Source organism: Ixodes scapularis, unplaced genomic scaffold (assembly GCF_016920785.2).
Source record: "Ixodes scapularis isolate PalLabHiFi unplaced genomic scaffold, ASM1692078v2 PGA_scaffold41__6_contigs__length_2269736, whole genome shotgun sequence".
NCBI classification, from domain to species: Eukaryota; Metazoa; Arthropoda; class Arachnida; order Ixodida; family Ixodidae; genus Ixodes; species Ixodes scapularis.
Window position 1 is genome coordinate 807800 of NW_024609870.1, and position 27579 is coordinate 835378.

At 45.3% G+C, this 27579-nt stretch overlaps 1 protein-coding gene across 2 annotated transcripts in view; it reads right to left on the reverse strand.

Annotated features, from left to right (window-relative positions):
• LOC8035108 (F-box-like/WD repeat-containing protein TBL1XR1) overlaps positions 1 to 27579 on the reverse strand; it is a 43003-nt gene that overhangs the window by 14787 nt on the left and 637 nt on the right. For both annotated transcript variants that reach the window (XM_029989629.3, XM_029989631.4), the window contains exons 2-8: positions 27189 to 27285; positions 26083 to 26228; positions 21295 to 21451; positions 20934 to 21069; positions 10792 to 10930; positions 10671 to 10734; positions 5884 to 5981 (exon numbers count right to left, since the gene is read on the reverse strand). In XM_029989629.3, coding sequence (XP_029845489.1) covers positions 5884 to 5981; positions 10671 to 10734; positions 10792 to 10930; positions 20934 to 21069; positions 21295 to 21451; positions 26083 to 26228; positions 27189 to 27246 — 798 coding nt within the window. In that variant the 5' untranslated portion in view covers positions 27247 to 27285. The remainder of the gene's footprint in view (positions 1 to 5883; positions 5982 to 10670; positions 10735 to 10791; positions 10931 to 20933; positions 21070 to 21294; positions 21452 to 26082; positions 26229 to 27188; positions 27286 to 27579) is intronic.

A 27579-nucleotide genomic window follows, 5' to 3' on the forward strand; every position in this document is an offset into this window, starting at 1 on the left:
CAACTAGCAATGCCGACACAAAACATGAAGAAAACAAAGAAGCGCTCACAACACTGAGTTTGCGCCCAAGTTTGTGTTTCGTCAGATTGCGGTTTGTGGGCCCCATTTGCAAAAAGAGCTGCGACTTGGCCAACTTTCCCAATCCGATTGTTTTTTTAAATTATCACAAAATTTCTCTTCGTTACGTCCGCGGGAGCCATTCAAATTCCTTCCCTAAAAACAGACACAAATATACAGAAAAAGTGCAAACGGGAATGGGAAATCCTGATCTCTTCGCTGTGGCCGCTATTTTGATATAACTGACTAGGCTAAAAACCAAGTCGGCTATAGGGTGTGACAGTAGAACCATTTTGAGCCATTTTCATTATTCACAATATAGATAAAAGTGCAGGATCATAGCTTCTACCATAATTTAAGGGGAGACGCGGGTCTTAAAATGTTCAAAAAACGCGAAATTTCGCGTTTTTCAAAATTCACCTATTTGGATTAATTGTAGTCTAAGGTACCTGCCTGCAAAATTTCAATGTCGAATTCAATGTCTAAGCATGAAAAAAATGATATTTACGATGTCCCCGCAGAGCCCTGGCACAGCGAGTTCAATGAAAACAAGTGGAACTTCGCGCCCCGCGCGTTTCGCGATCGCTCGTCGGATCGCGGCCATCTTGGTCTTGTTGGAAAGCCGCTTATTTTCCCCACGTCCCCATGCCATTCGTTATCGCGACAACATCGGGGAACGTCCGCATTCCGCGGGTTTCGAAGGCCCCAATTGCGATCGCTCATTGGCCGGCTAGCAAGGTGCCCGTACGTCAGAGCACGCGCGGCGCCTAGCGCCCCTGCTATTGGCCTAAACGCGCCCCTCCGCTCTTTTTCTCCTTTCCTCCTTTCCGTTCCCGCGCTGGCGAGAGGTGCGTCGTCTGCTCCTGGGCCCGTCTCCGCCCGTCTCCTTAGGCCTGTCTGCTTTGTTTCCTCCGTGGTCGAGCGCACGTTTTAGTTCCCGTTTGCGCGCTTGCGTTGAACATTGTTGGTTTGTTTTCCTACGAAGTCGCGCGTGTTTTGTTTTGTTTCGCTTCGAGTTCTCGAGATGCCGGACGACGCTCGGTTGAAATCGAGCACGCGGCAAGCGTTCGGAAGGAAGAGGAAGCGACCGTGGAACAAAAAGCCGAAGCTGTCTGCTGCAAGTGCGCCACCGCGATCGGCACCGCCGGATGCCTTGGATCTTCCGGAAACATCAGCCGGAGACATCGCGACTCCATGCAGCAGCGGCAGTTTGTCGAGCTTTGCGAGCGCGGTTCGTGCCGACACCGCATACTACTCCACGGCCGAGCAGGCGCAACGAGTCGCACGATCGGACGAATGCAAGCGGGCGCTATCGGAAAAGTCGGCGACCCAGCGCAAATTCGACCTTCTCGGCGTCACCACAGGAGGCCAGACGCGCGACGCTGGGACACAGTTCATTGTAGTGGACATGAAAGCTCTCCAAGCATGGAGAAGGACAATCTGCGTTTGCGTAAGGCCAACGCTGCCCACCAGAGCAGCAGCAGTGCAAAGCAGAGGTTCTCCAGGCAACACCAAACTGGAACAGCTGGGGACTACAGTCCTGGACGGCTGTGAGGGGCTCCCCTTTCAAGTGCTACATGAACAAAGGCCCTTTTCAGGGCCAAACAAAATCTGCTTTCGGAGCGTGCAACCCTTGGTGCCTCCTCCCGTTGTCCCTTATAGAGTCTACTCATACTTTTAGAACTTGATTTTACATTGCAGACATTATTTCTCAGTTTTATATTATTTTTTAAAGGTTCTTGTGAACGGATTGCAGAATTTTTCATCTCAATTTGTTCCGATAGAACTATGCTTCATATTGCTGAACATTATTGCATGGGGTCCCTTACTAAATTTTATGCAATGAGTGTCAAAACTTCAACTGCAATTTTCTCAGCTTCGCATTTTTCGTCTACATGCCTAGCCTTACGGTTGTTTTCATGAGATTATTCTTCCAGGATTTCTATAAACTTTATACCGTTGAATTCAGAAAGAAGTGAACTGCAGGGTGATGCTATTTTTGTATGACAGTATGGGCCCGAAATTTTATTATTAGTGATAATGTAACCTCGTTAGGCTTTGTAAATAGTGTACTTGACCTAATTAGACTAGTTTTATACAATGATCTATTTTTACAAAAATATAAATAGCATCATCTTGCATGACAGGTCTTTAGCTACAAATCCATATCACTTAAGCAAAAAAATTTGTATTAGAAAGTTCCTTAATGAGTCGTAAGAAATGACCTAATTAGGTTTCATTATTTTCTTCGTAACTCAAAAAGTAATTGAGATATTGCAGAACTAATTGAATATTTGAAAAGAGGAAGCCGAAACACATATACACACTGGTTTTCATTATAATCCATTAATAAACAGAAAAGTCGATTTTAGAACCAGTGTCTTGCCTTAAATTAGTTTAGTCTAAAACACGAATGTATCTGACAGAAATCTGTTCTGTCAAGTTAAAATTATAATATGAGAAAAGAAAAAAAAGCATAGAGTCTTAAAAGGGCACGCAAGTGAATTCTGAGATTGTCTCAATCTATAGGCTAGGAAACCCGAAATTACACTAATAGGTGGCCGATTTCACTAATAAAATCTAAGCAAATACCTACGCTGACGCTCCTTCCGCACCTTACACCAGGGAGCGCCGTCAGACAGAGTTTTCAAACACCAATTGCCGTATTACTTTTCCCACATTCAAGATTTGACGTTTTTGTCAAAGTATATAATCCACAACGTGCCTAAGAACACCAATAGCACTAGTAATGTTTCAAATCTTCAAGCTGTTAACTACATTTCATTGGTTAAATTTTATGAAGGTAGTGGGAACCAGTGTTGCGGAATGGGCACCCCCATTCCATTCCAATTCCATTCCGGGAATTGGAGTTTTCGATAATTCAATTCCTTTCAACTTCTAGGAATGGGGACACTGGGCCCATTCCCACTCTTGGAATGGCTGAATCGTTCCATTCCATTCCTCTAATTCCTAAGCGTAAAAATTGGCACTTGACAGCTAGAGCACTATATAGCTCCTTCAGAGCAGAGTAGCGCAATCTAGAACGCCGCCTCTTGGCGACTAGCGGCGAACGCCCGGAGGTTCCAACTGCGGTCAGAAATGCATGGAGAAAGTGAGACAATCGCTGTTTCTTCAGTATTGTAGGAATGTACGGAATGGCAATCGTTTTTGACATAATAATGGAACATTTTAGAATAATTTGCGCTAAGTTTTGTGCCCCGCAAGGACCTGACTTTTTTTTTAAAAGTTGTCCGAGCGGCATCATGCAGCAGACGACACGGCGACGTCACACCATTCACGTGACGTGAATGGTGTGACGTCGCGTGTCGTCTGCTGCATGATGCCGCTCGGACAACTTTTAAAAAAAAAGTCAGGTCCTTGCGGGGCACAAAACTTAGCGCAAATTATTCTAAAATGTTCCATTATTATGTCAAAAACGATTGCCATTCCGTACATTCCTACAATACTGAAGAAACAGCGATTGTCTCACGTTCTCCATGCATTTCTGACCGCAGTTGGACAAGCCCATCTCCGCTGCAACCAAAAATCGTCTGCTTCAAACGCCATTGCCTTGGAAATCGCCTTCTCAAAATTTGCACACGCACCCGGTATTATTAAAACTTTGATAAAGTGTTTAGTGCTTTACTAACTTCACGACAGACTAGTTTTAAAAAGTGTGAACTCGCCGTTTATTTTTTAATCAGCCGTGTTGTGTCGATCTCCATGTATTCTCCCATAGGGCGGGCCGCCTCCTGGAACCCCGAGTACCACGTGACTAGCGCCGAGCCGCTCTGTCGGCCATGTTGTCGGCAAAACACGGGGTTCAAAGGATTGCGCTACTCTGCTCCGTAGGAGCTGTATAGTGCTCTATTGACAGCTACATTCTGTTTGCCGGCATAAGCAGCATAAAGCTGACATTATCAATGCATAGACAATTGCAAAAAAAAAAGAAAAAGCTAAATGCCTTAAAAAAAGCACTAATTTTACTAAGTTCACGGTGCTGGATTGCCTGGGGTGACTCGTAGCGTCCAAAGAGGTCCATTGCAAGGTGAAACAAGGTATGCAGAGACTAAAGTCAAAGGAAATGAGCTGGCATCATCTAGCTTGCTTGTAACCCTAACCCATTTTAATGTAAAACATTTAACACAGAAAACAAGCATTGGAACAAAGACCAAGTAAAAGGCAGACTTACACGTAAAAATGCAGTATAGAAAAAAAAAAAAAGGTGTCGGAGCAAAGTGCAAGAGGAGAAGAGAGAAGTGAATCTCACTTTGTTATAATGCCGAAGCAAACCCACATTTTGCACTGCAAAGGAATGCGCGCGTATGAACGTGGAAGGCAGCAGGGTTGGCCAGCTGCTAAACAACGCTCCTCGAACTATAAGAAAACAATAACTGATCATCTTTCGGCAACATGCGAGTCAACGAGTTATCAGAGCTCTGCGAGTTACGGGTTGGCTCCCGCTCCCAGATCTCAGTCTGCACGCGCATGCACGCTCCATGCCGTAGAAAAAAAAAAAAAAAAATGCAAGACAATTAAAAAGAACGATGAAGAGCCGTGCATGGCGGTTTCATCCTTTGCTGCTTCCCATGTTTCTTTTGCTCGGTGCTTGGTTTCTTGTTTCGCCCTCGTGTAACACATGTGAAGCCCGTCGTCTGCGCGTCCGAGAAAGGCGCCACCGCCACCTCCCCCTCCCTTCTCTGCTCTTTGCTTTGACGCTTGTTTTTAGTATTGCATTTCTTTGCGTACAGTATGTTAGGGCTCCACATGGGCTAGCAGTTTCCCGCTGCTCATTTTATTTCTGAGCAACTGACTCGCTGACTTGCTCGGTTTAGCTAAATGTACCCCCCCCCCCCCCCCCTTCCTCCAAAAAAAAATTATAAAATAAAATAAAGAACCGGGACCATTCCATTCCCATTCCATTCCAGGCAAAAGGCACCTAATTCCATTCCCATTCCATTCTCCTCAACGTTGCCGCCATTCCATTCCCATTCCATTCCGGGGTCGCGAAAATGCGGAATGATTCCGGAATCATTCCAACTCCAAAGTGGCAACTCCGCAACACTGCAAGGAACTATTACAAGAAAAGAATTAAGGACAAGACAGAGCTATAGTAGCTGGTGATGTCATAAAAGTATGAACATGGATAGTGTAAAAGATATGCACATTAATTTCCGGTAAGAATGAAAGTTAAAATCAGTAGGCAATTATCTGCAATGATACAAAAACATGGTAAAAAAGAAGAGTTATAACAGGTGCATATAGCCTGTTATTTTAAGAAAATCCAAAATTTTACTGAAAGGTAAGAAACATACAGCAAGTAAAACACTCTGGGAATCTACAATCAAAATAGCTTTCCTCAGACGGTCTTCTAAGAGGTGTTCAAGTGGCATGAGCATAGTGTAAAGCTCAGCAGCGAAAATACTTGCACCACTGTCGATACCTCTCGCTCTACCAAAGTGTGCCGAATGTACTGCAGAACTTACAAAAGACCAGCTTCTGGCCCCATCGGTAAAACATTGTACATAGTCTCGATATTTTTCTCGCAACCGAGGCCAAGAGAAAACGCTCCTCCATGCCGTTCCCACCTCATTTGGAATTCCACTTTTCGAGGCAATCGGAAAGAACTTGCAGCTTTATCTGAGGCATTAATCGCAAGAGTGTGTTGTTGCCTTTTGATCAAACTCCACAAACTGGACCAGTCTCCATCCACTTTAATTTGTGGAACGTCAGTCAATGGCACAATGTCTCAAGATGGGGTTTCCTTCGTGTCAGTGCAGCAATGCCCGCAGAGATGCCCTGCAAGCGCCTCCGTCGGGAACTTACCTTGTCCACGCCTGCACTCAGGATGTAGTTCCCTTTCCGGTTCCACTTGAGCGCAAAGATGGGACCCTTGTGCTGGCCCAGTGTGCTGGCCAGGCGACCTGGCAACACCGGGACGTAAGCACACAAACGATTCACCGGCAAACGCAACACCCACGTACGGGTTTCCTCAAATGAGCTAACACTACATAGAGTTGTTTACGCACAAAGGAAACATGCAGGCAGTGCCCCGGCCCGATTGTCCAGGCAATACCAGCAATGTTCTGACACCCAACAATTTGGCATTCAAACCACACCCGCTCGAGCGCATTACTTCCCGATCGACGACCCCCAAAGTGAAGCAAACGTTTGGTTCCCGGGCAAGCGGTTCACATCTGGCAAAGAATCCATAACCCGTCGTTGCATCGCAAACTTCTTTCCCAACCTTCCTTAAGGGGGTCGTGCAAAGAAAATAGATATGCCGACTTAATTTTATAAGATTGTTGAGACCTCGAAGATCCTAAAGGTTGAACCGCATGTAAGCGATGTAGCAAGCAATGAGACGAGCGACGACGACCAGAGTCAACGATGATCGACGGGGATTCTTCGCTATCACTGATCGCGTCGCTCGGTTTTTGGATTTCTAGAAAACGTCGCTCAATGCCTTGGTTGCTTGCTCCCGTCACTTTCAGACCAAGAGACAGCGAAGCGGGTCATTGTCACTTGTCTCGTCGCTCACCAAATCGCTTACATGTGGTTTATACTTGCATCCCAAATGTCGCAGCGAAATATTGCTTCCACATTTTATAAACCGTGTCTGAAAATCATTATTTTTGGGGTACCTGAAACGATTATGCGACACTGTTGGCCAGCTTGAGCAACAAATGATCACAAAAATACCTGTATGAGGTTGAGGATCTACTGTACATTAGTTTGTGTTGTAATTATAAAAAGGAAGCTATGAAAATGGTTAGGAATTATGAAAATAGAGAGGAATTTACTGGCGTTCTAAAACGAATTCGGTGGTACTATATCACGTGATCGCTGGCAAGTTTCGTTTTCAAGCACATCCGAGGTTTTCGTCGTCCGGCAACCATAGCAACGTCGACTTCTGTCGTCTGCTCGTTGTTGCACATTTTCTGCGCGTGGAATAGGCATGTCCGAATAGTGGTTTTTAAGTTTGAAGCGAATATTACTTTTCTTTGAATAATTTGTATAGTTGCGGGAAAACGTTATTGGAAATTGAGAACACCATAATAATTTATCGACCATTTAATCTAAACACAGTCACACAAAAGTCAATAAACCTCCCTGCACAGGAAGAGTCAGGGGTTCTCATGCAGGAACACAAGCTGCTGCACATGATCAGGGAGAAGTTCCCTCCTGCAGCTCACAACGCCTCCCACACTTAAAAGTAACCTTTCACTCGTCGTCCGGGTTGCTGGGAATGAGACACCCACAAGCAATGCTTCCCTTTTGACATCCACCAGACCAGAGAGTCTTCAGCGCGTGCTAGGAACGGGATTTTCTAGAACTCGGCAGCCTCGTCTGCGACTTGGTGGCAGAGCTTAGGTTAGGAAAGACATCCTACAAGAAGTCCTCCGACAAGTCCCCAAGCCTGTGCTCGTTCCAGCCGTGGCATCATCGAGCTCATTCTTTGACATGCTCTCTTCTACAGCTTTCAACAGGAGAGTTTTTTTTTTTTTTTTTTTTCACTTTCTCCGCTGTAACAAACGTCATTGAATCTAGGGTCCACCAACATGGCCAGGGCTGGAATTTTGTCCTAAGGCTTTGTAGAAGACTCGATGCAAGTGGTGCTGCTTTATCAGCAGAACGTTGAGTCGGGACAAGCTTGGTGCACTGCAGCACTGTCGGGTAGGTGTCCCCTGACAAATCAGTTGTTGCTTGCTCAAGGGGCTGCAGGACCTTCACTGCTCCACACATGAGCTTTCACTCACTTGAATTCAGGTTTTCAGCAGTCTGACATTCAGAAAGCTCAACCGTGACAGGCACACCAAGTTTCATGAGCCATTGTGGCGGGCTCACTATTCCAGTGTGTTAGCACATCCTGCACAACTTCAAGTGGATCTAGTTGCACGTTTTTTTGGATCTCCTTAAGGCATCCACGAGCCTTTGTGCTTCTCTTGTAAAGGCCCATAATGGCTCTGGCTTTGGCAAAGTGCTCCTAAAACCCCGCTACTTCTTTTATTTACAAGCTGACACACAATTGGAGTGTGTGTCCAAAACACTGCACACCACACCAGGGCAAAATCGCTGCCGCAGATGTGATGTTCTTTTCGTTATCGGTTACGGTGTAGCCACCTGGTGCCCGGAACTCCCGCTCCTCGATGACGCTCTCGATAAACCATGCCAGGATATCGGCCGTGTGGGAATTGATCATTTCCGTGCATGCCAAAGCACGCACATGCTGTACGATGTCCTTGTCCATCACGTGGACAGTCACGCAAACGTAGCTGTCGTTGGTGCGCAATAGGCCCGTTGCTCTTGGGCTGGGGGCGCGTGCATGTCCGCAAGATGCGACCATGTTATCCTGGCTGCGCCATCCACGCGATACGACCATAAAAGCGGCACTGTAATGTCCAATTATGCACGTACCACGTCCGCATACAAGCATATGTCAGCATCTGTAAATCCACAATAACAAAAATCTAAAAAAAAATTATGCAGCTTGTGACCTTGGCGTATCATCAAACATTCCTTTCAGCTTCCTTATTTGTATTGCTTTCTTTTATAGCGTAAGTGAGCATGTATGTTTCACTTTTATTATAGCGAAGCTACTTGCAAAAGCATGTTCGCACTGCACGAGCGTGCGTGCTTGGCAGGGAGACTGAAAGCTCAGAGCTTGCTCATGTAGCCTCTGCTACGCTGGCACTTGAAACGAAACGGAGTATTAAAAAACTGTAGTGGGGAAGCGTAATGACGCACATTGGAAATGCAAGCCACAATTATTCTATTTTGCTCGCCTGGAGCACTGCTCAAAACTTGTGCCTATGTTCAGCCATCTGTTGTGATGAAGTAGCAATCCGCACCCCTGATGAAAATCTCCCGCAATTTTCTCTTCCATCCTTAGAAGTTCAAGATAACTGCTCGTGAAAAGGTCGCCCACGACGGCACGCTGTAGTCTGGCATGGCAAATACCGCCATGTTGACAAAACCGTCCTTTTCGAAGATGCTGTATGGGCGCGTTTCACGAGCAATGAACTTAGCAATCATCTTCGTTGTGTGCTTCGCTCTTGGTGCCATTGGTTTCATCTTGAGCTTGAAGGCTGACTCTGCGTACTCGCACTCTTGAGCTTGACGGTATTTACACGTGCTTGACGCTCTTTCATGTCAAAGAGGCACCCTGATGCACATCCGGGTGCCTCTTTAGACGGGACACTAAGGTAGTCGTTGCACCCATTGGAGTCTTGAGGATTGCCTCGCACTTCACGCATAGAACATTAGTGCCCAGTGGGATTTTTAAGAAATAGCTCCAAATTGGGTTGCGAAACACAATGCCATCACTTTCGTCATTTACAGTGGCTGCAACACTTGCATTCAGCAATTGGAAACATAGCAGTAACAGTACACAAGTACGCCGAGCATGTGCTGCCCACCAGAAGAAATTTTCATGTTCGGTTCGGCCAGTTCCGTTTCATTCTCGATCACGGACGTCAAAGGCACGACCTTTTTCTTTTTTTCCCCCGTTGCCGATGGTTTGCGGCTTTCGCTGAGAAAGCACTAGACGCGACATCTCGAAGGCACCGCGATACCTAAACCAAATTATCAGAAGTAGCCCTACGTACAAAGTTCTTCGGGACCGAATACTTCAAAAGAATTTTAATATAAGCATCTAGATCGAAGCAAATACTGAATACTAAACTATTCGATCGAATATACGAAAAACTTTAATATTTGCACATGCCTAGCGCAGAAGATTTAAATTGTGGTGCGTGTTTAGCGTCCTTGGAGTGTGTTGCGTACGTGCTCCAGCAACTCGCCATGCTGGCCGTGTGCGTTGCGAGACAGTGCAGCACAAGGTATGATAGAGCAAACGACATTCGGCTTCCTAAGTTGACGGATGATCTACGGCGAAGAGCGGCCTGGCTTCGAGCCGTCGACCGCGAAGGCCCGGGCGAAGTCGGTAGGAGCCAGGGTTACGTGTCTTACAATCACTTTCTAACGGGGAAGCCTTGGCCTGGACACGAAACGGGCACGTTTCGTCGAACCACACGCACCTCGCTGCAAAGTGCTCGCCCCGTTTTTGCCGTCGGTGTTGTCTTCGGGTGGTGACCGGTCTCACACTCGTTGGAGAAGAGTATCCGCAGGAGGCACAAAGCCAAAAAGTCGGCTGCGCTCGATTAAGTGACGCTGAAGCTCGGGGAGGCCGCCTTTGACTCGTACGCGTGGCGTCAAAAAACAAAACTTTCCTGTCTTGATGCGGCGTAATCGTCGAACTTAATAGGAAGCTCTTCGGGGAACCGAAATTGTTGTTACACGCTAATAAATGAATCCGGACGATGAAGCGAATGCGCGTGGGTTACATGATAGAGGACCGGTAATCCAAATGAGCACATAGCGCAAAATTTTCTAAAAATGTTTCACGACCCCTCTAAGTTGTTGTTCCTTATCACGGCACAAATGTGGCACACGATTCCTTCCTGTCTAGGTACAGTTTAGTGACCCTTCCCCCATCCGTCGCAAATGTTTCGTCCTTCGAGACAACCACAACCTTTCTAATCCTGCGCTCTGTCACCCTTTTATGCCCTTTAAACAGTCCTCTGTAGCGAATGGGTAAAGGGAATGCTCACCGTCTGTCGTCCATATCCGGGCGAATCCGTCGTACGACCCCGTAGCCAGCAACGTCCCGTCGGACTGCGAGAGAAAGGGCGTTTGACACCGCCCGATCGGTCATGGCGCTGCATTGCTCACATTCCAGTCGAGGGAAGTGACGTCCTTGTTGCTGGGAACTTCGGTGCCCCCCTTCTGGATGCAGTGGCGCAGCACCAGCTGGTTGGGGCTCTGGCTGTTGTCGTTCATGTTCCAAATACGGGCCGTGGAGTCACCGGACCTGCAAGACACAGCCACCTCAGACAAGCTCACTTGGCTCCTTCCACGGCACTTGGGCGTCTCGGCCAAAGCACCTCGTAATGCGCCCTTGCTCTGTCCAAGACTGAAAGCAAGGGTCTCAACTGCCACTCGAATATGTCGCCACTCCACTAGGACAGTACCACAACGATGGCTAAGTGACACCCCCCACTTGTTTGGCCTCCGAGAAACTAAAAAAAGAAGAAAACTATCACACACGTGAAAGTACCTCACGGTGCGACGAGAGAGCTGCGTTGTACTGGCCAAGTCAGAAACAGACACTCGCTGCCATCAGAACGTACGGCGACACAAAAAGAATTTGATTTTGGGGACAAACCACGTCCTTAAGGGGGAAGACTACCCAAAAAAGCAAATGTCTGAACCACTTGTCTGATTTAATTTACATTTACAGGGCTTGTTTCCGTTGATGTTAAGAACATTTGTTCCAAATTTTGTTAACCTGGGTAAAGTACAAAAAAATTGCAAATGTTCAAAGATGAAAGTGGGGGGGAGGTCTGCATAGAAAAACTATCATTTTGAAATTACTTATAAATTTGTCGCTTTCACGTGTTATATTGCTTTAGGACAGTTTTCTATTCTATATTATACCGTCTTTCATGACAAAAAAGACACAAACACAAATACTGTTTTTTTAGATTTCCATCCTTTGACCAAAATTTTAGTTCTTGAGCATGAAAAATGACAAAAATAAAAAAACACAAGCTCATAGCTATCTTTCCCTTAAAATTTCACCCCCAAAAAAATCATAAAATGAATCCAAGTTATGTAATAACAAAACGATAGATTACCTAAAGTGAAATTTATGTCAAAAAGTGGAACGGAGAAAAGCGCGTTCAAAATGCCCTAAAGTCTACCTTTTCTTTAGCATGGGTAGACCGAAAAAAATTTATAAAAAAAAATTAACAATAGAGTGTAAACTAATTAAACTTTCTGGGAATACTCTCTGGATGTTGATGGGTATATATACAACATTTTTCAAAATCAACTTCTTTTGCAGAAATTTTTTTTTTCTTTCTGCGTAGTGTTTTTTTTTAACGTGAAGATAAGGTGGTAAGAATTTGTTCGGCAAACTTCAGTTAAGAGTAATGCTTATTTTTTTTTTTTTACATTTTATGTTTGCACTTTTTCTGTTCGAACATAATCGCAAGCTTCTTTAAGCGATATGGGCGAGGCTGACTACTTTTCCACTCTTTTTTTACTTTGGATGGGCGAGAATTTCCCGCAAAATGTTCCAAGTGTAACTTCCCCACGAAATTTAGCGGAAAAACCTTACTTGCTGTATGATTGTTCTAAATGAATTCCCCGTAGAGTATGGCAGAAAAAAGCTTGCTACCAAGTTTTTGGCTTACATATTAAGCCAAACAAAAATAACAAATGAAGACGTAACGAGCAAAAAAATTTTCCCCTCAGATTTTATGCAGATGGAGGATGAGCAGCTTAGCAGGCCACTGACAACCCAGCATCAATTTTTTTTATTGTCACGACTGGAAATTATCTTAAGGATAGTCCTAAAAATCTGAAAGGGATAATCCTAAAAATCTGAAACGGACACTGACAGGGTATTTATGCTCGCCAAGGTTTTTAGTTGTATACTACCCAGAACAGAATTTGCGGCTCGAAATTTGGTTTCTTTCCGCCTGAAAACCGCCGATCTAGAACTGGCCGGTTTGAGTCGCGCCCACCCTCTTCTCCGTGGCCACGGGCCGTTTTCTAAAATTTAGACACAACCACCAAATACAATCGAAGTCGTAGGTCATCGAAGGCACGCACACAATATTAAAAATAGAAAAGAAATATGATACCCATTTTTTGGGGCTTCTAAAAAGTTGCATATGCGTTAACTTCAGCCACCTCTCTCCTCCTCTATTGGTCCTTCCTCCCCAGTCCAGTTTCGGTTTCCGGCAGTTGCATTTTTTTTTACTTTATTAAAAATACATGTGACGCTGCCACTGACGCTATAGCAAAATATTGATTGGGTAGTCTCCTGACTCCATAATAAATCGCCTGGCAAAAAGTAAAAAAATTAATTTTGGGGGGTGTCAGTGTCCCTTTAAGAACGGCTGAAAATAAAAAAATATATTTTCGAGCCATATTTCCAAATCCTGCCCGAATCAATGGTGTAGATGGGAAACACTGTGCACTTTTACCCTTTTTTGACGGAACCGGAAGTGTCTTTAACCTTCTCTCTTTGCCTCTGCCAACCGGCCAAGCATGCAAAGTTATTTTATTTGCTGGGTCTTTTTTTAGATAGGTAAAATAACTTCATTTTGGCTCGACTTTCCGAGAGGCTTCATCCCCATCCCTCTTGATGGCCTTGGCACAGCTGCCGGGTGCCGCCATGTTGAGAGCAAGAAATAAAAACAGGATCGTCACAATCGCTTTCGGGCTCAGAGCTTCCAAGTCGATTGCAATGGTCATAGAAGAACACATTTGATCAGTGTCATTAACACTTATTACACACACCATACGTATAACAACTCCAAATTTCAAAAAAATGCCTTCACAGTGGCCTTTTAAGCTTTTTTTTAAATTTGGAAAAATTCTGCCTACTTGTAAAGTCCCATCGAGGTCAAATCAACTAAAGGCTGGTGGTTTACACATTTGCAAATGCTAGCGACCGTCTGCCTTAAAACCTCTTAAAGGCTGCAGGAAAGACTCTTCCTCAATTCCTCCACTCGAGAGAGACCCTTTCTGCGAGGCTCACGAAACAGGGAACCGTTTTTCTTTTCAGCAGAAGGGGCCTTTAGAAAAATGGACGCATCTCCACGGGGTGAATGAGGTTGATTGGGGCAAAGCTCTGGCGGTGCTGATGATACTGATTTTATTGCTCATAGGTAGTGGTGAGTTCCGGGCTGCCGTTTCGACTTCATTATTACTGCTTTATGGTCGGTGAAATGCAGGGCCAGTGGTTCTTCTAGCGGATTAGTTTGGATCCGCTAGAAGCCGTGGGAACGCGTTAAGTCAACGGTTCATGTCGGAAAGAGAATGTGTGGTATGGATCGTGGTTATATACGCAGTTGAGCGTTTGACCGCAGCACCCTCTCGCCTATAAACGTTGAGCCAATGCATGCAAAGTTTAATGCGATTATATACGCAACTGACCGCAAGGCCCTCTCCTGTATAGACGTTGAGCGGCTACATGCAACGTCGGAGTGTAGCGTAGTGGTTAAGACGTCTGTCTAGCAAACGAGCAATCCTGAGTTCGAACCCCCGTGCAGGCGTACATTGTTTGTTTTTAAAGTGGGCCAATCCCGGAGGCAATGCAATCGATGTGAGCACGGACGCCGGACAAGGCTAGACCCTAAGGAGCTTCGCTTTTAATACGAGGGAACGCCTATCGGGTAACACTCCCAGTTTCCGTAAGTATCGTCTGTTATGGTCGTCATATTGTCCCCGTGGTACGATAGGCCAGTGACGTCATCAACATTGTCAGCGGCACCACGAGTTAAAAGGACCCGACCAACCGTTCAAACGTCCAATGGGTGTGGGAACCAACCACCTAGGGATGCAAACGGCTAACATGTTCCACTTGTTCTGCCCACAGGTTAGTAAGGATGATTCTTTGCTTGCAAAGAAATCAGGCAATGTTATTTTGGTGTTCCCATGCCCACGGGAGTTGCTTCCAATCATCTGCCCGTGTTTTTCCAACGTAAAACTGTTGACTGACAAGGAAACAGTCGCTTTCATGCAGCGACTGAGGAAAATCCGGGACCGGATACACGTGACCAACACCTTCTACGGGAGGGCCAAACAAAACTGCTGACTGTTGTTACCGAAATGAAGTCAAATCAAGAATAAATAGAAGAAAAAATAACGGTCGTTTCTAATTGGCTTTAAAATAGAGAAGAAAAGGGGAAATGTCTGAAAAGCTGGAATGAACTCCACACTAGACGTCAAGCTTTTGGCCAAGTTAAAAAGGAACACATTTCTCTGCGTACTCGTCTCAACAAGCTTTAAAGGGTCACTGAAAAGAAAAAAAAGTGTTACCTTTTGTTCTGGACGCGCGTTTCAAGAAATTAATTTTATGCAAAAAAATAATTTTTTAGAGCAATATTGATGGCGTGAGGCACGTTTTAGGCAGTAGTCACCTCCTTTCCACTTGTGTTCCCTCCCGGCATTTCGCGCGCGTCGAGGAGAGGTTGATCGTCTTGGCCATCAAGTTGAGGTGGAGAGAGTGTATGACCATTCCATGTTGTCATAGACTTTGCGCGCAGAATTTAAAATAAATTTTGCGCCGTCAATAATGCTCTAAAAAATATTTTTGACCGTAAAATTTTTTTTTTTAACACATATGTCCCAACACAACGAAAATTCTTTTCGGTATTTTCTTAAGGTTGATCGCAAAGAAACAACAATTTTTCTATGGCCTTAGTGACTCACCGTTAGAGTCTTGGGAGCTCAGTCTAAGCAAAAAATATGCGCGCTTCTGTCCAATGTTCCTTAACCAACGATTGCGGATGACGCAGTCGTTCGTATGCACCAACTTGGTGCATCTCCTCGATCGAAGTGTCGACCAATCATTGTAAAATTTGCGACAGCAAAAAAAGAGAGAAGGTTTTGTTTTCAAAGGCTCTGATCAAAACGTGGAATGTTTCAGTAAATGAGGACTTCTCGCTTGCAACGCGTAATGCAAGAAAGAAGTTGTTTGAACTCGCAAATTCCCAGAATATCGATGGTATCTTTAAGATAAGATACAACAGGCTTTATTTTGATAGGAAGTGGTACGCCCTCATTGCACTATGAAGGATAATGTTTACGAAATCCAAAATACAACTGATAGGGTCACAGTGGGCAGCCCTGTTTCGCGGCAAGTACAGGGTGTCACAAAAGAAAATTTACACTGTCTTTTTTACAGCAAAAATAAACTAGGCATCGCCGAACGCTCATTGTCCACCCAAAGGTAGAGCTAGAGGTCACAACCAGATGCCAAAGTTTCAGCCCGATCCGATAACTTAATCAAAAGTTATTAGTGATTTTCTGAAAATTTCAATGAAAAAATGGAGCCTATTTTTGCCCGTTTTCGGTTTCTGGTGCCATAGAGCCCCATGTGTTTGAAAACTCGGTCGGCCGCCATTTTCCCATTGAAATTTTCAGAAAATCACTTATAACTTTTGATTAAGTTATCGGATCAGGCTGAAACTTTGGCATCTGGTTGTGACCTCTAGCGCTACCTTTGGGCAGAGAATGAGCGTTCGGTCATGCCTAGTTTATTTTTGCAGTAAAAAAGACCGTGTAAATTTTCTTTTGTGACACCCTGTACAGGGAATGTTAAAGCGATCATGCATTATACAAGTATCAAACTCGACACAAACAAACGTTTCTTTTTTTCTACACAAGTATAAGAAGTTTAATAAAGAAATGCAACAAATTATGCTCCACTCTCGATTCATCATCTGCCGATGTCGTCGTGTTGACCAAGACATGGCTGCCCAGCAAAATAAGCGACAATGAAATATTTCCTCACGGTGAGCGGTACATCTACCAACATGATAGGGAACCGTGGACAGGTGGGGGTGTGCTAGTTGCAGTTGCTAATTGTATTGAGCCATTTCACGTTAATATAGCATCTAGACTAGAAACAGTAACTGTGCACTTGCATCTGGGTCACAAAAACATTTGTTACTGTCCACCTAACTCTACTTTGAATTTTGATTAGTCGTTACACGACACTGTTTACAGAATTGTAACGAGGTATACCCCTCTGCTTCTTGCCGGTGATTTTAACTACCCAAATATTATCTGTTTTCTCTTCTCACATAACTCATCTGAAAGCCAAGATTTACTAAACTTCCACACAAATTTTAATATAGTGCAACTGGCTGTTGAACCCACAAGAATCACGACCTTGTAAGCCAATCTTCTTGACCTCAGAAACAACACATCCCGATGCAGTCGATTAAATTTCATATTTACCAGGAATCAGTGACCACTTAATTCGGCATTTGCTTTCCAAAAGACCTAAAAAGGATCCCGTTAAGATGAACCAACGGATTGATCCCGCCAAGCATTCCGGAAGTGGTGCCATTGCCACGCTACCTGTAGACGTCGCTTTTAGGCTTCCCGGCTGCATATGGCTCTGGTACGTCTACATCATCTTTTCGGGATGCCCCGCCCGGTATTCACTTGGATTCTACTACTATGTTGTTAGCAATGCTTTAGTTTGTCATCAAGCGCGAAAAAACAGTTGTAGTCACCCGGACGTCTCTAGGAACTTGGAAGAAAGCGATGCCAAAAACACGAAAACTCAAGGTACCATCGGCTCCGTGTAGCACTGCCGAAGAGCATCGAAAGAGTAGGCGGGGAAATGGAGTTAGGTACTGTTTAGGCTTGCGCATGATGTTTAAAGGAAAGATGGGGCACTTCTACATTTGAGAAAAAACGCTTGAATTGCGTTCATTTGGTTTTTAGAATAACAGATATCAAAATTATATTTCAATGCGACGCGCCGGAGAGTTACAAGAGCAATTTCAAAATATGGCTGAAGCCCCGCCCCCCTAGCCTTGGGCAGCCAAAAGAGCCGTCGATGACGTCATGGACAGCGACTGTCTTTCACGTTTTTCTCGCGTTTAACAATACTTACGCAGCAAATGATTTGGGTATTCGGGTTCCCGGGGTAAAAATACACTAGAATTCACTTCTAACTCATTTTTTCCGAGAAGCTCCGTAGCTTCCCTTTAATCGAGAACGAGGTAAGAGCTAAAGAAACTTTCTCGGGGAGCGATAGTTTTCTAAAAGACATTTCATTCTGGCCGACAGCCCGCGTGAAAGGGTAGGGATGAACTGCGGGGAGATGCCTGCACACAAAGAAGAAATGATGTAGAGAAACACCGTGCCCGACGCATTGGAACAATTCACATCCGTCAAAAACAAGCAACCGTGCCAGACACCTAAAAATGTTGTGTGGAGAGGAATTTTCGTGTACGATTTCTCTACAATTTTATTTTGTTTGCGCGAGCTTCGATCGCTAACAGTTGCCCGACGGTGGAAAGTTTTTGTCTGCGGTCTCTATCAGTGTTTTTAGAGAACAAACTTTATTAATCTGTACCGTGCAAATAGCCTGAGCTTCGCGAAGGTCTGTCACCGCCATTTGTTTGCAGCCGGTGCTGCCGCGAAAAATAGTCGCTCGGCGTGACCCCGTGGAAACATACGTCAGTAGCCGCGTTGCTAGCACACTTATCAAGTTTGTTGGAACGAGCTGTACATAAATATACAACATTTATTTCCTATACACATCAGTATACAGTACAGGAGCTTTCGAGCAGCACGTGCGCATATTCTCGATTGCACAGCACAGACGGCCGGAGATCTTCCGACACAATCACTTCCACATGCCACCCGTGTTGTGTCAACATAAAGTGCAACGTTCCCGGCACATGGAACCAACTCCACATACGTCGTCGAGCTATTGATGCGATGAGAACGAGCGTTGCAATTTGTGCAAATCAATATTGCACACCCGCCCGCTTTGTTTTGGTCACGTGACGACCCGACTACTATGGAAGTCGTGAAATTGAAACCATTTTGACCAAAGACACAAATTCTCCATACTTTGTATCGTGTAGTCTGTTATTTTATTTCTCCATATCTCAGATTTTATTTGAACGAGCCTATTTTGCTAAATTAAGTATTTATATTTAGACTTTTAATTATTTCATGTGGTTTATACACCTTTCCAAAAAACGCTCCTAGGCCACTGGCATGTTGCTGATGCTGATGCGGCTGGCACGACTCTCGCGCCCTTTATCAGCTAGAAATTTTCTGCCGCTCTCTGAGACTGTGAAGACCCGCTCAGCGCGGTTCTCTACCTACGTTTTTGCGGTTTTGCATTCGAGATTTTCTCGCCCGTCTTGAAAGTTTCCACTTAATTTTCTTTATGCGTGCTGCGTACTCTTCTTGTGTTATCCTCCATTATGAGAAAGAAGGCTGGTAAGTGCCTGCCATTCAAGTTTTTCTGCTTTACATTCACGGGAAGCGAAGGAGGTGAAGGACGTCGAACGACCCTCGACGCGATTTTGCGAACATTGTTCTCCCCCCTCCCAGAGATAATCCGCGTAGAATCCTCAGTCATCTCCAAAAATAGTCGTCCGGGTTGGGGTGAGAAACGGGTCAGTCGCATTTGTTTCTTTGCCTTGGTGCGGTTGTGAAAAAAGGAAGCTCTCTCTGAAACGTGCCTTGAAACGAAGTCATCTTGGATTCCGTCCGATCGTCAGGATGTGACTGTCGTCGACTGTGACTGTGTTATTTGAGATCTTTCTCAAATAAATTATTTTCGGATAACGCTGCATCATGTGGTACGTACGATATATCGTTTGGATGTTAACACTCCCTGAATTGTATGTCCGTGTCCTGTCCATCGGTAAACACGTTATTTGTGAGCGTGAAAAATGCACGACTTTCGGCCCTTTTCGGTTGCAATTTATTTTTGACAGCAAAGCGCTTTGTCATTTCACATACGGCGAATCCTGCGGCACCGTCAAAACTTATCGCGAGAAAAAAACAAATGACTAGAACTATACATTCCAGTCGCATTCGTTCTATCGCGCGCGTACCCAACAAAAATAGTTATAACTATAATGCAAGCGAGCTGGACAAGAATGACGAAAGTAATCCCTGGAGAAGGGGAACAAGAGGGACAAATGAGAGGTCCCGGGTTCGATACCCGGACCAGGCGGATTTTTCCGGTCGCTCACCAGTCACCTAGCTGTGTTTGGAGATTTATGTTTGTCCTTTGTCCCTCTTGTTCCCCTTCTCCAGGGATTACTTTCGTCAAAAATAGTTCACAATTTTCTTTTCTTTTTTTTTTTTTTTTAATGTGGCACAATGCTTTTTTAATGTCCTCGGGAAAATACATGTACCATGAAACACAAAATATAGCGGGAAAATACGAGAATTTAGCCGCCAGCAGCGTTTGAAACTGCGCCTACGCAGGCTGCGCCTGTTGAAATCACAGTCCACTCGGTTAGGGTTAGGAGGGACGCCGGTGAGAGTCTAGCCTCAAACTCAATGACTGGGCTCGAAAACGGTTTGTTGCCCCTGGGGTCGAGTGTTTTTTGGAAAGGTGTATACGATTGCTTTGTTAAAAAAAAGGTTGCAACGCTCAATAATCTGGTTCGGCCACTCTGGCAACGCTCCAAACGTATCCAAAACGCACCGAGGTTTGGCCTTTTCTCCGAAACTTTCAGAAATCCTTGTTTGGGTTCGAAACCTGTTTCAAAAAAAGTTCCACCCCATCACTAATTAAAACTGTGAGTAAACAACCGATTAAAAGTCTCGTGCTACCCCGAAAATTTCCAAACTTGTTTCCAAAATTTCCAAACAGATCCTCACATTTAAATGAACCAGCCGGAGATGTCATTTTTTTTGCCTATCATGATTTTGCATACGATTTATCACCAATGTTCCCATCACTTTTGACCCATCGGGTACTGTTAAAATATTTTAGGGACTCAAGGTGTCGTCAGCACTGGGCACATAAGTGCAAAATTTCTTAAAAGCATCAAAATGTACTCGTCCATCACCATGTCGCCATTGTTTGAGCTATCTTTAAATTGGGGTGTTCTTCCGAAAGACTGGAAGATCGGGAAGGGCGTTTCAATTCACCAAACTGGCGACCGTTTCAGCTCGTCTAGCTACAGGCCAATATCTCTTATCAGCGTACCCCGCAAAATCATAGAGCATATCATTTTTTTTGCAGCTATTGCTTTAAGCAAACACTAGCAAGTTTTTATTTGCCCATTTGAACCGTATTAACTATTGTTTATTATGTTTGTACTTGCGTTCCCATTCTCCTCTGTAATGCCCCGAGGGTAGAATAAAACAATACCACTCCCAGTTTCCGTACTGTCTTTCTTGGCTCTATTGACACTGTCATAAAGGAGCATTTCATATGAGTAGCATTCGATATATTGCAAAACCTTTCATTTGAGAGATGGAAATGTACCAGGCTAGTCAGGAGAGTGTCTCACCCAGATGCCAAGAGGTCAGAGGTTGGGTTCCAGGCACAGATGAACACCTCCGACTCGTGACCCCGTAGTATCGTCGCCCGGCTGCTCGGGATTTCCACGCTGCCGTCCACCTCCATCGTCTCGTTGTGATTGGCCGCTGCGGGAGGAGCCCCGTTACACTCTCATACTCGCTCGCACGTCCAAGTGCGTGCAGCTGGCAAGACATCCATGCACACCAACCACAATGAGAGAATATTTTCTCCATTCTTTCTAAAACCTTGCCACCGTCTTAGTCTTTTTGCATCAAAATTTTGCATCCCTAACATAAAACGTCTTTGCATCTAAAGGTCCAGACGGGTGGGACGGGCAAGGGCCCACTGACCGAAGTTGTGGGCGGCGTCGTCCCCGTTGGTGTTGTTGGGCTCGGCCTTGACCACCGCATTCTTGCTGTTGTGCGCCTGCTGTTGCCGAGAGGCCACCACGTCCGGCATGACGGCGTCTATCAGCGACAGCGACTCTATCATCCGCTCCGACCCATCCTGGAAAAGGTAAGACCGCCGCTTCAGGCGGTGATTGTGCGGAGTACTCCAACTCGGCGCAGGCACCACCGGATTGGTATTGCATCTCGCTCCAAGTTCCTTCAACACTCTCGAGGGCAGGTTACGCCGGGAAGCGGCCACCCTAACTCTTTCCACACTTCAAAATCCGTCGCTCGTGATCGACCATTTGCGAGCCTCATTGCAAAGCCTCCTATACGTTTCTGGACAAGTTATGGCATCTGGTCGTTAGGTTAGATAATCTAGTTTCAGTTTCCATATGCTTCTCTTTCCCACGAGATGGCGATTTATCAAAAGCAAATGCGCAGCTTTGTCTTCATCCACCTCTGAAGCGTTTCACGCATCTGCGGTCGACCTTGTTGATGACACTAGCACGAGCAAGTCGGACAACGATTGTCTCATTTCGGTGGCTACGGGATCAAAATGTACTCTACTTTCAATGAAGATAAGCACTGTATGTATCGCCAAGAAGGACGTGCTGTCAGAGCAAAAAGAAGAGGATATACATAGTCACAAATCTCCATCAAGACGGCACGTCGACGACTGCAATGCCTGGAGTTGACAAATCGGACCAGTTGATCGGATTGTACAACATCCTGATAAAGTGTTTCCATTCTGTTACAGCTACATTCTATTTCAAGCAGCACCCAAACACTACTGAACTCTACAGAAGTTCACGTTCGACTGGTGTTCCGAACAGAGCTAACCTAACGGCTTTTTCGACTTGATGGAGAGTATTCCAACCCCATCCTGCCCCTGAACGCCATCACAATCCCCCAAAAATGGAGAAGGGGCGCTACTGCAATGTGTGTTATGATGAGTGCAAAGCTTAGCACAATGTCTTCTGTAGTACTCGCGAGATTTACTTATGTTTTACCACCTTTAAGAACTGTTTCACCGCCTGGCATGTGCACCACAATGTTTGAGGCTAGGAAACTCATATTGAAAATCACTGGGATGGCAAAGAGGCAAAAGACACAGAGTGACAGGGCATATAAACTTGGGAGCGTATTGTTTTTTGGACAAAGACGATGAAAAGAATAACACACTTAATACCAAGGGACAACGGACGCTTCTTCTTTCGCTTTGCAACACAGATACAGTGAATCTCCTAGCGGGGTATTTTTTAACCGACCCCTGCCCAGAAGGGAAAAAAAGTGACATAGTAAATACAGGAGGAACGGGGACAGAAAAAAGAGTGACAGAAAAATTGTGTTGTCGGATGGCAGATAAAATTTAATTATGCCAATTCTTAGTTATCCTTAGTTAAAATGATTGAAGGCACCGAAATATTGTTATTAACTGAATTCATGCTGAAAGATTCCATAATTTCTCTGCCACAAACCTGTTGCTGTGCCCGTCCAAAATTCTCAATCGCTCAAATGGGGTGTGGAAAACAATACATAGGACAAACAGGCAGGTACATCAATTACAATAAGATGATGTAACGGGCTAGTTGGTTGTCCATCATGAGTATACAGAACACAAAACAACAAGGAAGGAAGGACGAGGGAGACAGGAAGGGCGCTAACTGACAACTGACATTTTAATACACTCTATAGAGAAGGAGAAGAAAGACGTTCCAGATGCTATCGCTTAAAGGAAAGAAAGAAAAGACCCTCAAAAAAGAGAAGACCCTCTGTCGTCTTTGACAGGGCAGTGTGCGTTTCGTTTTTTCATGGTGCGTCCCACAACTTGATGTCTATCGTGGGGAGGTTCGGTGTAAAAGTGCTCTTCATGAGTGGCTTTAGGTTAGACAAGCAGACTCCCTTTTTGGGAGGACAATTAGGTTGCCAGAAAAAAACACAGAGATGCTTCAGTCGACTGCCACGAAGGCGTTGTATTGACATTCCGATGATGTGTGGTTTTTCGTATGTAGGGCAAACCAAACAGTGTGTGAATGATTGGTTGAGTGAGCGAGAAAGCAGTGAAAAAATAATTTGCCTAACTCCAAAACATCTTGGAAGAGTGTGGAACTTGTGTGGCTGAGTGCTGTTCAAAGAAAACAATTGTATGAAAAGAGTCCTCAAGGAGACCATTAGAATAGCTTCTGTTGGAAACTGTACAAGTAAGCCATCAATGGCACTCGATGGTGTAACAAAAACGTTTTTGCAATTGTAATCAGTTTTCTTTTTACATTTGCAAGCGGTTGGGAGGCTTTGTCGGTGGATGGAAGTGACCTTGGTCATTGTGTAGCTCTGAACTAGCAAAAAGGTGGCAGTAAGTTAACTGAGGGCGTCGTCCAAAGAATTGGGCCTTGTGCAAGTGGAGGGCGGTGTGGAGACGACGGGTATAAAAGAAATGTCCCAAATAAAATTTAGTAGCTGCGTTTGAGACGTCTCGTGTTTGTCCCCTCTTTGTAGCCTCCGTCTTGGGTTTTAAAAATGTTTAACTTTGACCAGCTCGCCTGCCTTATTACGTTATCTTCAAATCAAATGAGCTCACTATAAGTTCACGGACATCTTGTACTAAAAAAGAGTTTTCAGTTTATCGTAAAAACCCCAAAGTTCATTTTCAACAACAGATGTAACGAGATACATAACCCTGACAGAGTATTGCGATACAAACATCATTAATGTATTTCACTAATGAAATACAAATACATGTTTGAAATGTATTCTGATGCAAAGGTATGGATGCCGAAAATTATCTTAAAGGGATGCTCAACTGAAATCTGGATTCCACCAAGCACGGAGGCAAAAGCATGCAACGGGATACAACAAATATCAAAACATCACTCATACAATGATATATTCAATAGATGACCGTATTTTTCAATAAAAGGAGGTGCATTTGACAGATATGTTCCCGTCTTGTTTCTCCGAGAAGAAGAGGGAACGGCCTCGCGTCTTCTCCACCTTGCCGCCTTGAGGGGGCGAAACGAAGAGGAGGAAACGGGATATCTTGACGTCATGCGCCTCGTCGGCCTCGTTCAATCTCGACCTTTTTTTCCAAAAATGTGGCCGTTGATTTGAGATATCGCCTAAAGAGTAGTGTTGTAGGGATTGTAGAGTCCCGCCTACAGCTCCGGCATTATTTTCTGAAATCCAAATTTCGGTTCACCATCCCTTTAAAGGGCAACACCGCTCAATTCCGAAAAATTTAGGCTTACATGTGATTTAAATTCACAAAGCACTACTAAACAACTCTACGTCTTCGGATTCGCGAAATGTGAAATATTATTTGTGTAATCCTAATTTAAACATCAGCGGATACCTAGACCGCTGGTCTAGGTATCCGCTTGAGACATTGGTCTCAAGTCGTCAGAGTCATGGCCACAACCAGTCGAACCACGTGGTCTGGTGACGTTTGGGAGAGAGCGAGAAACAGGACACGCGACGCGAGCAGGTCTTTTTTTTTTTTTCTTTTTTTTTTTTTTATTGGACGCGGGCAGGTTGCTTCGCATGGCGTGGACGGTGATGGCCCGGGGGAGAGGGGGAAGGGGAGAAGACGAAAGAGGAGAAGGGGAGCAGAGACACAGACCGATAAGCGCGCAGGGCAGCGCAAACTAGCGCATCCGTGTAACGGTGATCACGTGAACGCCCGGTCAGCCAACAGAGGGAAGAGAAACTCATGACGTCATCGTTCCATTTCGCTCCGAGAAGTAAAAACAAGCAAAACGTGAGAATGACGTAGTCATGCCTCTGACGTAGTGGCTCAATGTCGGCTGCTCCAACTCTGTGGCATTGACTGCGCTGGTGATTGCGCCTCGCGCTGCACGCTAGAGTTGGCAGATTTCGGCGACTTGGCTCACTTGAAGGTTTGCTGGCCCAGCTTATTAAATATATAAACAGAATTAGATCGTAATATTTGACATGGGGTCTTCCTATATGATACTGAAGAGGGCTACATAGTTTTCTAAATATCAAAACCGAAGCGGAGTTGCCCTTTAAGATACTGCAGGACCCCCAGCCTGCTTATAACAATAAAAAGAAAACCCAAGACTGCAATCGCTATAACCAATTATCATTGTATCTGGACTGGATAACTGACGAAAAAATGCGTGGTCCTCTAGAAACTGATCGTTATAAGTGGATTGCACTATATCACGATACATTAGTAACGTGACACTGCCCAACCCTGGGTGGAATGCGCGAGTTTTGTTTAGATTGTGGCAAGTGCCCTTAGACAGACGCTTTGGTGCCTCAGGTCAAGGGGCGTCCACGATGCAAATTCCGCGGAATGTGTCTGCCGAGAACAAACAGAGGCGGAGCCTGAGAAATTTTGCAAAACATTCCCCCTGAAAGCGGGCTGCCGCTACGACACACGCTTCACGATGAAACCGTACAAACGCGACTGCCACAGCTGCATGAGACGCACGGGTTCCCACCTCAGTCCCAGGGTTCTAATCTGGGCACTTGGCGAAAAAGGCCGTTCCGGCCAATCATGACCACCAAATTCCTCGCCGACCTTTTCACCAAGTGTTCAGACCCCGGCTGAAAGGGGCGAAATCTGTCGGTCGGATTGCCAAGTCAAGCTGCACGCGATGGGGACGGCCTCGGTGAGTGGAGCTCCAGCTGACCCTGCCGTGCCCACGGGCGGCACGTGGTAAGGCTTTGCAAAGTCCCGTGCAGCCTGTCATGGCCAACCGTGGCACACCCGAAGGGGCTCACCTCCCCGATGCTGATCTCCGCCTCCGTGTACTGAAGCCCTTTCTGGATGATGGAGAGCAGCGCTGCCGGAGGCACCAGTGCCCCGTTGATGTTCGACTGGCTGATGTGGCTCTCAATGCCAAACGTGTACGCCGAGTGGAAGAACCCTGCAAGCGAGGCGCTCACACACTTGTTCCGGCTACATTCTTGCAATCTCTCGCGAGAACACGCCATCCATGAGGTGGCCCTGGCCCTGTCACAATACAGTCAAGGTTTGGCAGTATCAAATGTACTCGCCAAACTCACCGTAAAATACCGGGCAAGCGCTCAATCACAATTTAGAGATAATCGCAAAAAAATGGGGGATGGGCGCTTGTCCGGTCATCAATTTTACATATCAATATACTGTGCATATTTTCTCAGATCTTACAAATTTGGATATGGGCGCTTAGTGTGGTATGGACGGATGCACGGTATTCTACGGTATATGAAACACGGGCATGCTTTGTCCTGGCATCCTGTACGAAGCTGAACAATGGCTCTTTGACGTAGCACTTCGGGATGCTTTGTCGAGTGCTACATCAGAAAACCGTTGCTCGGCTGCCGCCAGGATTCCCACAAGACAGTTGGCGTGTTCCGTTTGGTACATACTACCTATGAGAAATTATTGTTTATATCACTGTTAAAAGTTTCTAGAGCCAATAAAGAAAGAAAAACAGGAAATATAGGTCAATTGCGAGTGTTTCACGGCTATCTGATAAATGGCACCCGTGATTGCCTTAATTGAGATCCATGCTGTTGGGGCACACCAACGTCACATGCATCTAGGGGTTTATTGGGTCAATGAAGCCAGCGACCCAAAACGCTTATTTGCTTTGTTTGTTACGTCACGTGATGTAGAAATGGCATCTCAAAAATAAAGCTACCATTTTGAGCCACAAAAAAAAAACAAAAAAAAACGAATTCATGTAGCTGCGAAACACGCAGAGAGAAAGGGCCCGATTGATACTAGAGGCCATTAAACCTTCCATGCAGCCAAAACAATTCCCCAAATTAAAGCAAAAGGAGGGATTGGAAAATCGGAGCAGTTTAGCGACTGTCGCAATAAAGAGCCAAGAGGAACTCACCCGATTCTTGTAAGTATCTGTACACGAGAAAATTAACTTCATCGCTGCTAAAACTCATCTTGCGGCTTGAGTGTGAAAACACATAAGACCTCCTTTTCTGCAAAACAAAAAGGAAGGAAGAGGGCAAGTGGGAAACGGGGAGAGGCTTTACTTTATAGGAGCCTGGTTTCAGGGTCAACACCGACAATACTCGTCGTCATGCGGTTCAATGTCCTCGTACACTGAAAATTCTGTGGCAGGGACGTGCGATGTGACGGACACGGAGCCTCATCAACAGGCGAGGAGGCCGATAGTGAAGGAACAGCGCGTTGGCACTCCGATCCTCGTCCTCGCTCGCGCCGTGTCACCGTGCGATGGCACGATCCAACTAGTGCCGAGAACCAAAGGTGTT